Source organism: Castor canadensis, chromosome 14, assembly GCF_047511655.1.
Source record: "Castor canadensis chromosome 14, mCasCan1.hap1v2, whole genome shotgun sequence".
Taxonomy (NCBI): Eukaryota; Metazoa; Chordata; class Mammalia; order Rodentia; family Castoridae; genus Castor; species Castor canadensis.
Window position 1 is genome coordinate 16157009 of NC_133399.1, and position 14836 is coordinate 16171844.

At 49.0% G+C, this 14836-nt stretch overlaps 1 protein-coding gene across 6 annotated transcripts; it reads right to left on the bottom strand.

The window, feature by feature from the left end:
* Positions 1-298: 298 nt before the first annotated feature.
* LOC109687419 (cytochrome P450 4F3-like) lies at positions 299-13259 on the bottom strand. Of its 6 annotated transcripts, XM_074053847.1 has the most exons (13): positions 13117-13259; positions 12502-12700; positions 9084-9228; positions 7139-7192; positions 6924-7051; positions 5028-5149; positions 4028-4298; positions 2956-3022; positions 2663-2792; positions 1784-1917; positions 1625-1689; positions 1379-1461; positions 299-990 (listed from the first exon to the last, which is right to left on the bottom strand). In XM_074053847.1, the coding sequence occupies exons 2-13, from the start codon at positions 12697-12699 to the stop codon at positions 813-815; spliced, it is 1575 nt and encodes a 524-aa protein (XP_073909948.1). In that variant the 5' UTR covers position 12700; positions 13117-13259; the 3' UTR covers positions 299-812. The 6 variants fall into 6 exon arrangements, 5 of the variants coding, with proteins under 5 accessions (XP_073909948.1, XP_020020893.1, XP_073909951.1 ...); XM_020165304.2 differs by lacking the exon at positions 13117-13259 and having other exon boundaries at positions 12502-12920; XM_074053850.1 differs by lacking the exons at positions 1379-1461; positions 13117-13259 and having other exon boundaries at positions 12502-12921.
* Between the last annotated feature and the right edge of the window lie 1577 nt (positions 13260-14836).

Below are 14836 nucleotides of genomic sequence, written 5' to 3' on the forward strand. Positions count from 1 at the left end.
GGAGGTTAGAGTGGGGAAAAACATAGTGCGACTCAGGGTTTGGCTCTGTGACACAAAATCTCAGCCCCACCCCTAATCCTGGTCCCTCTCTGGACAAACATGTCCCATGGTTCCCTATTGCCAAGATATTAACTCCAAGCTTTGAAGGGAGTGGGGAGAAATGCACAAACAGCATGGTGGCCTTGTTGTTAGCTAGAAGCAGTCAGGCTCTTGGGCTCAGAGATACCAGTCTTGGCTCCCTTCGTCTCCACTAAATCTAGGATCCCAGCAGTCCCCCAGCGCCAACGTTGGTGCTCAGTCAGGCTCAGACACAGTTTTATTTCTAGAAATCTACATGGTGGGTAGGTATCATAAGGAAACACAGGTGACCACACAGTCTTATCCCTGGAAATCTGCATGGTGGGTGGGTGGGATCAGGGGGTCCCAAAACAGACACAGGTGACAGCACAATCTTATCCCTGGCAATCTCAATGGCAGGGAGTACCTACAGTCAGGGGTCCCAGGGAAGACACAGGTGACACCACAGTTTTATTAAAAAGATTCTGCATGATTGGTGGTTGGGTACAGTCAAGGGTCCCAGGGCAGACACACATAGGTGACAGTTTTATTCCTGGGAATCTGCATGGAGGGTAGGTGGGGTTTGAGGTCCGAGGGCAGACACAGGTGACAGCACTGTCTTATCCCAGGGAATCTGCATGGTGGGTGGGTGGGTGGAGTCAGGGTCCCAGGGCAGGCACAGGTGAGAGTGCACTATTATCCCTGGGAAGCTGCATGGTGGGTGGGTGCCCACGGTGAGGTCCCGCAGGCTGTGGTCACCGAGCGCCCGCGCGCAGCGGCTCCACCCGCAGCCACAGCCCGCCCTCTGCGCGCAGGATCAGCTCAGGCTTCCTGCGCGGCTCCGCGTGGTCGGGCAGCACGCGGAAGCGCAGCAGCGTCAGCGCCAGCGCCACCTTCATCTCGCTCATGGCGAACGTCTGTCCGATGCAGTTCCTAAGGGCGGGTGGGGATGATGACTGCCAGGTACCCCACACGGGGCCCCAAGGCACCGACCCTATCCGGGGACCCCGCCCCACCTGGCCAGCCGGAGGGCTGGGAAGGCCTAACGTGCTGGGACCCCGTGTGGGCTTCTATGTCATCAAGCATGGCGCAGACCCCAGACTCCAATTCAGAGCAGCAGGCAGGGAGGAGCTCTGAGCGCCCCACAAGCCGCTCTGGTCCTACCTGGCCTCATCCTCCAAACTTTTCCACGAGACCCGCACAGGTGGGGAGTATAGGACACCTGGGACTCTGACCATTCCAACGCCCACCACCCATGATCCACTGTCACCCCAGACCCCCGCCCCATCACCACAACCCCACCACATCCCCCTGGTCTCACCTGGGCCCCGCCGAGAAGGGAATAAAAGCCAAAGGTGACCTGTCCTTGATGTTTTCTGGGTCGAAGCGGAAGGGGTCATAGACCTGCAGGAGAAAAAGGGACAAGGCTGCAGGGTGGGGTCTCCAGCACAGCCAGGGAGATAAGTGTGCTTATGCTGGGGGAAGATGAGGTCTGATTTTCAAAATCTGCCCTCTTTCTTAGATCTCAGGGGCTGAACCACAATTTCGGAGGGGAGATAGGAAGCACCTCAGGATCTGGCCACACTGCTGGGTTGTGATGGGTCCCAAAAATACTGATGGCACAGGTAACACCTGTGGGAGAGAACGGGAATGGCAAGACAAGGCCTGACTGCCTGATGAAATTCACTTGCTCCACTGGAGGGCCCCCACTCCGAGGCTGTGGTACCTTTGGGGATGACCGCGCCATCTGGGAGCATCACGTCCTGTGTGCAGCGGCGGGTGATGAATACAACCGGTGGATGCAGGCGCAGACTCTCCTTGATGCACATGGTCAGGAATGGCAACTGGGCCAGGTCGTCCCTAAGGAAATCCAGCACCTTAACAATTATCAAAGGAGAAAAGCACAGGCTACTGGCCCCTATGTTGCCCAATGAACGCACTTGTCCCTCTACTAAAATAAGCCTCAGATGGATAAAATACGTGCAAATTAGAAAAGCAGAAAATAGAAAGTGTCCTTTTAGTGGCCCAACCTGAGACTGTTCTTCCCCTTAATTGGGAGTTCCTGGAAGGCAGGTCCCTGGGCTGGGTCGTTCCCAGGCCTCTAGAGCACAGAATGGGGTTGGGCACTGAATTGGGAATCAGAGGGCACTGTGGAAGTATTTGCTGGATGAGGCTTGGCTGGCTGGCTGGCTGATGTAGGATCAGGACCACAGAAACAAGATTTTTACTCCCTGGTGTCCCCTGTGCATCGACTAGGGTAGGAACTCAGTTTCAGGAGGAAAATAAAACATTCCCAGGAAAAGGTGTTTGATAAAATGATCTTTGAGAGAAGAGGATTGGAGAAGAAGGGGAGTTCATATATTGAGCACATGCAAAGTGGCATTATCTGCCCTCATATTGTCATCTTGTCACTAATTCTCTTTCTGTCCCAAAGTCTACAACACCCCCCTTGCTGGTCAGCCTGGTAACCGGGGCCTGCCTCTGAACTTCATTCCTATTGCCACCAAACAATAAAGGAAAACTTTACAAAAACAGCTTTTCTTTCCCACCTGGGAGCAGAGTCAATGAGAGGGGTAGGGAACAGGCGGCCAGGACCTGCACTCACCATTCGATGTCTTTAGGGTCCCGGTCCCTCAGGAGCTCCCTCACCTCCTGTCGGCAGCGCTCCTGGTATTCTGGGTGTTTTGCCAGGTTGTATAGGACCCAGGAGAGACCACTGGCTGTGGTGTCATGGCCTGAGGGGCAGCCAGGCAAGCATGGGTGTCAGCCCTGCTCAGCACCCAGGTATTGAAGCCCATAGGCAGTAGGGGGAAAGGAGATCATAGACAGAATGGAGTCATCTAGTCCCTGAGATGGAGAGACCTATTTGCCTCTCTAGTCCAACACTTGGACCCTCACCCTCAAACATGAAGGTGTCAGCCTCTGCTCGTATGTCCTCATCTGACAGCATCTTCCCATCTTCATCCTGGAGAGAAGGCAAGACTCTTGATATAACCTGAGAAAATCTCTGATGATCCACCTTCCAAACAGAAACATAAACCTCCCATTTCTTTCCACCTTTTCTAGTCACCATAATCAGAGACGCTACCCCACAGTCATCGTCACCTGGCTGACTTCCCTCCTGTTTTGTCCCTTGTTGTAGAAGTCAGTGACCCTTGAAAATGGTCGTGTTTCTACAGGTGAGGGATTCCTGATGTGGAAGTTACTGGCAACCAGAGTTACAGGATGACTAAAGGGCAATTTCTCTTGGAAGATAAGATTAATCATTTCTCCAAGATATTGGCTCACATTCTCAAGTGCTCAATACAGAGAATCTCCCTTATCTCATCTGAAGGCATTTGCTTTGCAAACAGACTTTACCTTTGCACTGGAGAGAACTTGTTTACACTCCAGAACAAAATCCCCTGTCTCCCTCTTCTATCCCTCTCCATTTTCCTCTCTCTCTCTCTCTCCCTCTGTTTCTCTCCCTGGAGGCAAGAAGACACAGATATGCCAGCTTTTCTATATAAGCTCCAAGACTTATAATGTGCAGGTGTTACTTCTGTAGAGTAAACCCTGCTGCACCTACAAGAAAAAACATGGCATTTCCTGGAGAATGGGGAGTTGGGAATAGGAAGACATTGCTACAATCCTACCCTGGGTGCTATTATTACTGTGAGTAGCCAGAAGGTTGCTATGGAGTTTATGGAGATTATGGAGTTTGGTCAGCTTTTAACATACATGTTGATCCATATAAACTGCCATGTACTAACTTATAACTTGTAAACAGAGTGACTTCTCAGGCTCTTCAGAGTTTCAGACTTACCAGTCCCTGTGCTCTGTATTCCAGAGTCACAACTAAAATCTATCACTGGAATGTCTCACCTTTCTTTAGCATCTTCCATGTTGCCTCAGAGCCCTTTGTATCAAGCCCAAGCTATCTGACTTGACATTCGACCTCAAAATCCATTCTATCTCTGGAGAGGCCCACCTTGGTCAGTAGCAGCACATCAATGAAGTCCAATGTCTTGGACTTGGCCTTGGCCAGGAGGAAGTCATCAACATCCTGATCTGGGAGAGTTTGGCGTCGCTCCTGGATGACAGCGCCTGTGAAGTCATGCACCAGGCGACAGGCTTTGCGGAAGTGCTGCCCATCAGGGGTGAGGTGGTACAGGAAGTCCATATACATAAGCAAGTTGTGGCCCCTTCTTGTCACTAGGGCACTGAGATCCAAGATGGTGGCAATGTATTCACTGGGCTTCCTGCAGGACGAGGACATAAAAGGTGGCAACCATTTAACATCCCTGAAGCCCAAGGAGATCTCACAGAGCAGCTGGGAGCCACCTCCGATAAGGAGAAGGAGCATCTAGAAACAGATGGTTCCTTCAAGAGTACAGGGTGTACATCAGACTCCTCTCCTACTGAGCATCCAGTCCTGACCACCTCTTGATATTGAGACCCTAGACCCTTTCTCTTCTCTCCTCTCTCTCTCTCTCTCCTTGCCATGGGTCCAAAAGCAACAGATTTAACAGACCATAGACTGAAGCCTCCAAAACTAAACTATGAGCTAAAAAAACCCTTTCATCTTTTTAAGTTGATTATATTGGGTATTTTTTAACATGGTAAGGGAAACTGACTAACAAAAGTTCAAACACTTCAAGAGTTCCCTGAAAACCTCAATGAGAAGTTTACACTTTGCCTGGTTTTCAATGTCCTGAAAACAGTGAATGCCTACCCCACCAAGCTCATTTCCAAGGTGCCTCATTAATGCCTTTCACACATCATTGGCTCATTTGTGCCCCCATACTTTTACTCAAATGATTCCACCTACCTAGAAGGACCACTCTCACTCTACCCTTCCCTGTCTTTCAAGGCAAGTTCCAACTCACCTCCTCCAGGAAATCACTCAGATCCCTTGGGCCAGACCTCTTTCCCTCACCTCCTCCTATTGGTCCATGGCCCAGGTTCTCAATTTGAGGGCAAGAACTCACTCCTGACAGTTACTTTCGAAGCCGAAGATGCATTTCTGGAGACTGTCCAAGGTCATGAGGCTGATATGTTCAAACATGTCCAGACGGTTTTTGCCCTCTGAGATCAGACGCTGCCACTTGGCCTGGCCAGAGAAGGATTGGGTCTAGGTCTTGGCCTCTGAGCCTCTCTCCAACCCCAACAACCAGGATAGAATGCCCAGAACCAGCCTCCTGGTATCTCCTTGTCCTCTGCCCCAGATACCTGACCCTAAGCATAATCAGGCTTGGGAGGGAGTGGAAGCTGTTACTATAGCAGATGAAAACCCAAGGCTGGGAGACATGAGTCCTACATTAGAGTCACAGCTCTGTCTCCCATGCCCTATTGGCACTCTGTCAGCTCTTTGCCTTCCCCCATGTCCCACCAGTCAAGTCTTCAGCAACAAGTAAGTTGATCTCCTTTAGTTTCAGATAAAGCAGAATGAAACCCTTGCTCTGCCATTCCTACCTTGCTTACTAGGTGCAAAAACATGGGCAAGGATCTCAGGTTCACCATCCATAATGGGGTAAAAAACATAACTTCTGAGGGATTGTGAAAATTATATTGAACAGCATAGACTATGGAATTGGCACATGGCATCTTTTCTGGCATGTGTTGACTGCTCAATCCATGTTAGTTGTCCTCATTTTCATTATATTAAATTGATTCAAAACATCCCATACATGCTCTGAGCATACCAAAAAATTCATGACCCTTAACTTAACTGGGCCATTTCTCAGAGTTGTGTTTTCAGAGAATAAAGGTGAGAGAGGAAGAATTGGTTACCTCTGACAAACATCATGCTTACTTTGCTTGATGTAAAAACAAATTCCCTAAACCTAAGACTATTCCCTGTAATGCATAAAGAGACATCAGCAGGCACCAACTGAAGTCCAGCATGTCAACCCTATTGTGTTTGTGTGATATGAAGAAAGGATGAAAACCAACAATATTTATATATTCCTTTCTGTGCCATGTGTAATTGACACCCCTAAGCTTCTGTCCCATTCTCATTTAATGAGAAAGCATTCATTTAATCATTTTGCATTAGGAAAAAAAATCTTCATCCAGAATTCTTATCTTCATCCTATACCCACACCCTGTGCAAGGTGATTTTCAATACCTACAATTAAGAATTTGAGCCCATTTTAGCCTCTTCCCCCAATTTGATTCTTTGCTGAACTTCAAACTTTGGCCAACACAATGTGGGGAAATTGATGAGGCCATAACAATTACACATAATATTCAAGAGGCATTTCAGCCTCCTCTCCCTCCCACAGGGCCCTCTCTCTGCCATGTGAATGACCAGAGAATGCCTTCTTAAGGGAGAGTTATAGGGGTACTAATAAATTTATTCCATCTGAGGTCAATCTAAATTAGCCGGAAGTTGGCCAAGCCCAAAGTATGTGAGAGAACTGAGCCAGGATCAGCCAAGCTACCCACATGACCCACAGCTCCTCATATCCCATGAGTGAGCTCATCCCAGAGGTCCAAAAGAACCAGTCAATGGACCTACAATCTTGTCAGCAATCATCAGCCCTTAAACCGTCAATGCAATGAGTTTGGAAGTGTCTTGTTCCTCAAAGATAGTTTCTATGCAACCTTCATCACCACTGAGTTCAGTTTACAAGGCTCTGTGAGAGAAATGTAGATACTAACTCCTGAGAACATACTTGTGCCAGAGACATGATTCCAATGTCTAATTAGGACCAACTTTCAGTTAGAGATTTTCATTCCCACTTTATAAATGAGAAAACTGGGGCTCATAGAGAAACAACATGGTCTTAAAGTAACCCATTTGATCCAAAACTGTAGATGAACTCTCTGTGGTCTCTTTGCCCCACCAAGCTTCAGCTGGGCCCTGAGTTCAAGGGACTCACATGCATGACATTTGTGCTGTCGTTGAAAATCTTCACATAGGGCTTCAAGATGTTGAAGTGGAAGGCTGGTGTCAGCAAGCGACGGTGACAGCTCCACTTGTCACTGGTGCTCAGCAAGAGCCCATCTCCTTGTAGGGCAGCCATGGGCATTAGGCAAGACAACACCTTCCCCTGACCCCAAGGCTGTCCCCACCCCTTTCACCTGCATTACTCACCCAGCCAGGGTTTCAAGAAGCTGTAGAACATCATGTCCTTGGGTGCCACAGCAACTGATGTGAAGGAGAGCTATCAGGGGCCATGAAAGGAATAAGGGTAGGGGCTGTGCACTGGGGCTCTGCACTTCTCCCTCCAAGCCCAGCATAGGAAGAAGGGGAACAAAGGCACAGGGAAGAACAGTGAGTCCAGGGGAAAGCGAGTCAGGCTGTAGCACCAAGTAGAGTCAAGAAACAGCCTGACATAGCACAACATGCATCACCATGCCTTGACCTGGCTCCCACATGGTCCACATGGTTTGCTCCACCAAGCACAGCACCACACTTACAGACCTTTACAGAGACCTAGGACACCCTATCCAGTCCAGCACTCTCTGACATCTCCTGAAATACACCTGGGACATGTGACATGGACACCTATGAGTTGCCATGTCAAGAGGTGGCCACGGCAAACATGACCTGTCCTGACAATCCACCATGTACTATGAAACAGTACAGAGGTAGGCTGACAGATGTCAGCATGCCCTACACACAGGGCCCAGATAGGATGTAAAAATAGTTTTATTCACTAGGTCTGGTGCTATATGTCTATAAGTCTAGCACTCAGGAGGCTAAGGTAGGAGGACCTCCAGTTTGAGGTCAGCCTGGGCTACATAATGAGACCCTGCTTCAAAAAACATGGTGCCACTCATTTTCCAGGTGTGTCCCAGATGCAACACCATGTGGCCACTGATGTCACCTATATGTATTTAATTCCAGCCTCAAACAAGACTCAAATAAAATCTCAGTCATATTCAGAGAATCTCTAGGTCCCAGATCTTAGGCAAGATTCAAGTAGGACCCAGATATGACCACCAGAGAAAAAGACAGTCACAAACTGATCATGAGACAAGAACCAGACAAAACTGGACATGCCCCAGATGTCCAAGCTGGAAAATGATCTGCACACATGACCTTCTTCATATGAGCCCAGGTGTTCACCTTCTGTAACCAGGTACAAAATATACCATGTGTAACCAGGACAGAGTTGCAACTGTAAATATGACAAGATGTGGCCTACTGCAGGTATGGTCCTCAGAAGACATCACATGGAATGTTTGAGACACAAACAGACATGGCCACAGGTGAGACAGAGGTAGGAGCATCACTTCCACAACCCTCCTGCCTGCCGTCAGGTCACCTGACCAGCTGGAGGCAGCTCAGTGACCTCAAGAGTGGACAGCTGGAGCAATTGCTGTGCCCATCTTGAGTGAAGAGCTCAGGTGTGATGGACCAAGGGTGAAAGAGGTGGATGACCACATGCCAGGGTCCCTCCCATCAGCATCACATGTCCCCAAAGATGCCTAGAAATCATGAGGCCCTGAGTTCAAAACTCTAGTACTACAAAAAAGAAAGAAAGGAATAGCTACCCAGATCCCCTCTCATTGCTCTGGGCTTGGGATGAGCATGAGTGATGCAATCATGGCAGAGCCTTGGGTACTGAGGATACCCCTGCTCCTGCTTTAAACAGTCTCAGTCATCGTTCCAGATGACCCTGCTTCTGTCTTCCCCTGTCCTCCACCCTTTGAATTCTGCTCATGTCTGATCTCGTAGAAACATTTCTTCTCCACTGAGCTAACACAGCCCGTGTTCCTCAACTCATTCCTCCATGCATGAGGTTGGGGATGTGTCTGTCTTGATCTACATCCTCAATATTGGGGGTTCCTCCAGAACAGGGCCTTGGACTGAGGTTTCCTAGGACCTCTGACATGCTCAGAACAGTGGGATCCAAATGGATGTGAGGTGAGCAGCTGTGGAGAGTAAATGGAAGGAGAGCTGGTGAGAGATGGAGAAGACTGAGAGAGAAGAGAGAAGGAGGAGCCGGGCTACTGCAGGGGCCACACAGAAGGTGGGGTAGGGACTGCAAATAGATGTACCATGGTGCCCACCACCAGCTCCCCTTGGGTACCTGAAGCACTGAGGATAGGTCGGATGGTGTCAGGGTGGCACAAGGTGATGACAGGGATAATGGGACCCATCCATATCATAAAGCACTTGGGATAGGTGGTCACCAGCTGAGTCACTTTCTTCATGCCCTGCTCTGTGGGAGGGATCTGCAAACAAAACAAGAGTGGTCACTTCCTCTGATGTTTATTTCAGGTGTCAACCTGCCTGGGCCAAGGGACATTCCTTGGGATGTCTGGGTGTCTGTGACTGTGTTTCCAAAAGAGATGGGCATTTGCATCAGTAGAGTGAGTAGGAAGACCCACCCTCCACAGGTGGCATCGTCCAGACCATTGATGACTCAGAAAAAGCAAAAAGGCAGAGGAGGGACAAATTGGCTCTCATTTCTCAAGTTGAGACATCCATCTTCTCCTTCCCTCACACATCAGAATTCTGGTTGTTGAGACTTTGGACTCCAGGACTTACACCAGCAGCCCCTCCCTTCCCCCAGATGTCAGACCTTTGGTCTCACACTGAATTCATTGCATCGCCAGCTTCCCTGGTCCTCCAGCTTCCAGATGGCATCCTGTGGGACTTCTCTGTCTCCATAATTACAAAAGCCAGTGTCCATAAAAAATATATCCTCCCCTCTCTCCATATTTATGTTTATGTGTCTTGTGCAGACACATATGTACACATGCATATGTATTTATATATGCATGTGTACATAACTGCAAATATGGTCACGCTACTTAATGAAATTTCTGTCGAGGACACAACACACAATATGACCTTACCCATAAGAATACAACACGGTTAATTAAGGTGGGCATGGTGGTACCCACCTGTAATCACAGAACTTGGGATATGGAAACAGAGGATTGTGAGTTTGAAGCCAGACTGGACTACAAAGTGAGATCCTGCCAAGAAAGAAAGAAGGAAAGAAAGAAAAGAAAGGAAGGAAGGAAGGGAGGGTGGGAGGGGGGAGGGAGGGAGGGAAGGAGGAAGGAAGGAGAATTTAAAGAAACAAAAATTCTGTATATTTTTATATGATTAGATGCATTTATATACACAAATATCATAGTGTTACAATTTCCTACAACAGTAACTTACTGTGCAGGTTTGCATACAAGGAACAACAGGTAATACCAGTTAGCCTGGTATGCAGCAGGCTACAGCAGCTAAGTTTATATGACTATACTCTCTGACTGTTAGCTCAATGAAATCATCTCCCAAAGAATTTCTCAGAATGGGTCACCTAGCTAAGCAATTCATAACAACTCTTGCATGTGTGTGTAAGTGCATGTATGTGCATGTGTGTATATGTGTGTGCATGTGTATATACATGTGTGTGTCATTTTTGGTTCTGCTTCTCTAGGGAACCCTGACTAATATACTTTCCCAAGAGCTTTAGCAGGTCCTCCAGCCTCTGGAGGTGACACAGCCCCTACAGTATGTGTCTGGATTAGGCAAGGATGCAGGAAATCTCTGCTTCCGCTTCCTCCTTTCCTTCCCTCTCAGAGCCATATTCAGTCCCAAGGGTGCATCCCAGGGCTGACAGAGAACCCATGCTGTCTTACCCTGAGATGCCCACCTTGGCTAGTGAAGATGGATTTTTTCCACTGGGGGAATTCTTCCAGCACTGGAGGCAGCCTCAGGAGAAAACCACCACAGGAGGATTTGTGGGCAGCAGTGTGGCCTCAGGACCTGTCCCTACAGCTCATCTCACTTCCTTTCATGTCTTGACACTTCACTCAGCCTCCATCCCTTCCTATGGAGAAGGACTAGAAAAGGGAATCTTACAGCCTTGCCAGATTCCAAGGGAGTAGAGGTGACCCCTTACTGTTCATCAGTGGGTCAGCTCCCACCAGAAGCACCTGCTGCCCACCAGGCTAAGATAGAGTTCCTGTGCCTGGTCTCACTGAACCTGTGCACATTCCAGTCAACTGTGCCTTTCGCAAGAAAGGCAACCAGGGATGCTACATCACCCAAAGAGGAAGCAGATCGAAATCCAAGGTTAAGGTGTGAGGTCAAGGATGGTTTCTGACACCCTATAACTTATTATTGTGATTAATGGATAAGAAACTGTGTATGAAACTTTACATATATAAAGTTTTATTTGGCCACAAAAAAGAATGAAACCATGCAGTTTGAAGGTAAATGGATGCAACTGGTGGACAAGATGTTAAGTGAAGTAACCCCGGTTCAGAAAGACAAAGCCTGAATGTTTTCTCTCATATGTGGAAGATATATCCAAAAGATAAACATATACACAAAAGCAAACATGATTGTACACACATCTCAGGTAGAATATGTTGGCAACAGTAGAACTACACTATGGAACTCAGGGGAAGAGGGAAAGGGAAAGAGAATAATAGTCAAAAATATTGAAATACCTCACATCTGTGCAGGCAGAGGACATACCAATATGTATTGAAAGCTGTTGAAAATGGGGGGTGGGAGGGAGGCATAAGGTTGAGTAGCAGAGGGGGTTGAACTGACCAAAGTAAAGCATGTTCACAGCTGGGATACATTGAGAAATCCCTTTGAACATTGGTGTTGGAATTAATAATGAAAGACAGGACTGTAAAACAGTCCTGTGCAGTGTGTGTGTGGGGGGGTACTGGTGTGAAGGTGGGAAGGTGAAAGGAGATGAAGAGGAAGGAATAGGGTTGATGGGCCATATATCCCTAAAGGAAATAGAACAACGAAACCTCTTGTAATTGCGTTAAGTGGGACAGGGAAGGGGTGGCAGAGGGGAGATGAAGAGAGCAATCTAACCAAAGCACAATGGAAAGCTATTCAGAATTGTCACAAAAATTCTCCCCTCTACTATGAATATATGCTAATAAAATGGAAAATAAATTATATATTAATTAATTGAAAAGGTATAAAAAAGGACAGTTTCTGAGAGGGTGTGAGAGGCTGGCTTTTATCTAGGTTGAGCAACAGGCTTCCCTAGCACATCTTAGGGGAGAAGAGCAAGATAAGAGGAAGGTGGCCAGGAAGGAGAAGAGGGAGACAGCCATGCCTCTCTTCTGGCCCAGCTGTGCCCTGAGTGCATGTGGTGGGGGAGGGAGATCAAAGATCATTCTGGTGGAAAACCAGAGGGCCAGAGATGGGAGGACACAAAGACATGGTCCAGGCAGAGAGCAGACCCTGGACAGCACCTCTCAGAAGGCCTGAAGCCCAGCAGTAGAGACTGTGGGACACCAGGAGTCCTCACTCTGGGTAGCCTACCTGGGGTCCCCCCATGGGTACACCAATGTAGGGAAGATAAGAAGGAAATGAACCCAATATAGACTAGGGGCAGGAGGACAGGGATGGGAGAAAGGCCTGGGATGGCACCACAAGGACCCCAGCCCACACCCTACCCACAACTCTCTGACCCCTCAGAAGTCCATCATCACTGACACCCTGGACCCACCCCGTTGTCAACTCACCATGTCCAGGTGACCCAAGAACCAGTTCCGTTTGGGGGGCTGAGGGAAACATTGCAGGCGACGAGAGTTTTCACAGCAGGCGTAGATCTGGGTCAGGACACGAGCCAGGAGCCAGGAGGCCCCAACCAGGAGCAGGAGCAGCCAAGGGGAGGCTGCCTCCAGCCCCAGTCCCAGCCAGGACAGGCTCAGCTGAGGCATCCTGCAAAGCAGATGGACAGAGTGAGCACCTGGGGCCCAAGACAGGGACAAGAATCTCCAGGGACACAGACTGGGCGGGTATTTGAGTTAGTTCTAGGGGAGGGAGGGCAGGGTGTGGAAGGGAGACCCAGAGTAATCAGGTGAAGAGGCAGTGAGAGGTGAGAAGAAAGAGGAATATGAAGAGGAGGTGGAATAGAGGAAGAGGAGGAGAAAGCAGAGGAGGAGGAGAAGGACAAACAGGAGAGAGATCAATTAAAGTCCAGATCTGCCTGAACCATAGGGAAGTTGCCAGGGACTATTTCCCATGAGCCACCAGTTTTCTGAGCCAGCTGGCTCCCAGGAGTGGCTCCAGCTTTGAGCAGTGCCCTCCCCATTCTAGGTGGGGATGTTCCAGCTCCACCTCCCCCACACCAGTACCTTCTCTCAGGATCAGCTTGTCCCCCACAATCTTTTCATTTCTCCTCTGGGAATTCCTTGTTTCTGACCCCTGATCTGCAGAGGCTGTGGGGAAAGGATGTGAGGTGGCTAGTCAATACACTGCAGGCCCTGCTGCCTCCTTCCTGCCTGGGCAGGCAGCCAGGACATGTGGGCAGGGTCAGCCCTTGCAGAGGAGAACCAATCAGGGCCACAAGCACAGGCAGGAAGCACCTCAGAATTCTGCACCTTCTGTTCAAGTCAGTGGCAAAGGTGACTCTGAGCCCCCAAGTTTACAGCAACCACTGCCCTTCCAAGGCCAACGGATGGCAGGTAAAAGCATGAAATGGGAGTTCTAGGGACAGGAGACCAGAGCTGGACCAAGCCTTGACCCAGAACATCTCCTGAGATCCTCTCCAAGCTGGGCTGAGAGTTCCTGGTACCCCCATTTCTCCTGCAGAATTAGGAGGCTCTGAGACTTGAGCCTCTGTCCACCAGTTGCTCAGCCTAGCAAGAGTTCAAGTCCTGCCTCTCGGCAGCCCAGGGCTCAGGTTGATACAAGAATTGCAGGAAGAGAGAGTCCAGGCTCCAGGGCATTTCCCAGGTCAAATACCATAAAGAGCCCAGCTGTAATAGCACATGTGGAGGCTGGCCTCTAGTAGAGATGAGAGGTAGAGGGAGGAAGAAGGTGGTGAGGCCCAGAGGAGTCCTGAGCAGAAGATGAGCAAGAGGGCAATGGGGTGTTGAAGGAGTGGCTCAAGTGTTAGAACGCCTGCCTAGCAAGAGGGCAATGGGGGATGGCGGAGCCAGGTGACCTAAGTGGAATCTCATTTGGCCCCATCCTTCTCTGACTGGGCAAAGCAGGACCTGCTGGGCTCAGTCTTCCTTTGTAGGAAATGGGATGTCTGATGAGGGCCTTAGAGGGAGACGGAGGAGGACTCTATAGAGAAGAAAGCCCCCAAAAAAGAGGGAGTGAAGGAAAGGTGCAGGAAATACTACTGGAGCTGCTATGAGCCAGGACTGTGCTCTGTGCAAAAGATGGTAGGGAAAGTTCTTCTACTGTGTGCTGGGTCCTCTCCATAAAACATGCCTACTGTGTGCCTCACAAAAAGCATGCAAAGGAATTGCAACTATGTACTGAGGGCTTTGTACTCTACATAAAGCCTGCCTTCTGTGTGCTGCCTGCTCCAATTCAAGTGTGCCTACTGAATACCACCTGTTCTAAATGAGTGTGTCTAATGTCTGTTCTACATAAAGTGTGCCTAATGTGCGTTGCCCTTTTTACATAAAGAATCCTACTATGTGCTGGATCCCCTACATAAATTGTGCCTGCTTTTTACCAGATGCTAACCCTCATCACAAGGTCCGCGGTTTCCTGCCACCCTCTCCTCAGCTAGCTGGGCCAGAACCCTGGGGATTGGGTGGAGAGACCCAAAAAATGGCAGGGAAGGTGCCCATTTAGCAGAAAAGCAGACCGAGGCTCAGAGATGGTGAGACTTTGCCTAAATTGCAGAGCTCAAAGGAACCCAGGCCTGCAGGACTTTGAGCACAAAACTTCCCTCCTGCCAGGCTGCTTCCTCTACCCCATTTAGTGGGGATGTAGCCTTATTAAAACAGGGACATTTATACAGGTAGGATCTCAGGAGATGTGACTTCCCCAGAGAGGAAATATTTTGAGGCCCTTTAATCACCACCAAGCTCCTCCTCAAAACTCAAGACATGC

What these genes read in the sequence shown, in the direction of transcription:
- LOC109687419 (XM_074053847.1), bottom strand. Translation starts at nt 12,699, where the DNA reads ATGCCTCAGCTGAGCCTGTCCTGGCTGGGACTGGGGCTGGAGGCAGCC. An exon ending in TTCGAAAGTAACTGTCAGGA is followed by an intron (nt 4,299 to 5,027) that starts GTGAGTTCTTGC and finishes CTCGTCCTGCAG; the next exon opens with GAAGCCCAGTGAATACATTG. An exon ending in TGGCGCGGTCATCCCCAAAG is followed by an intron (nt 1,690 to 1,783) that starts GTACCACAGCCT and finishes TCTCTCCCACAG; the next exon opens with GTGTTACCTGTGCCATCAGT.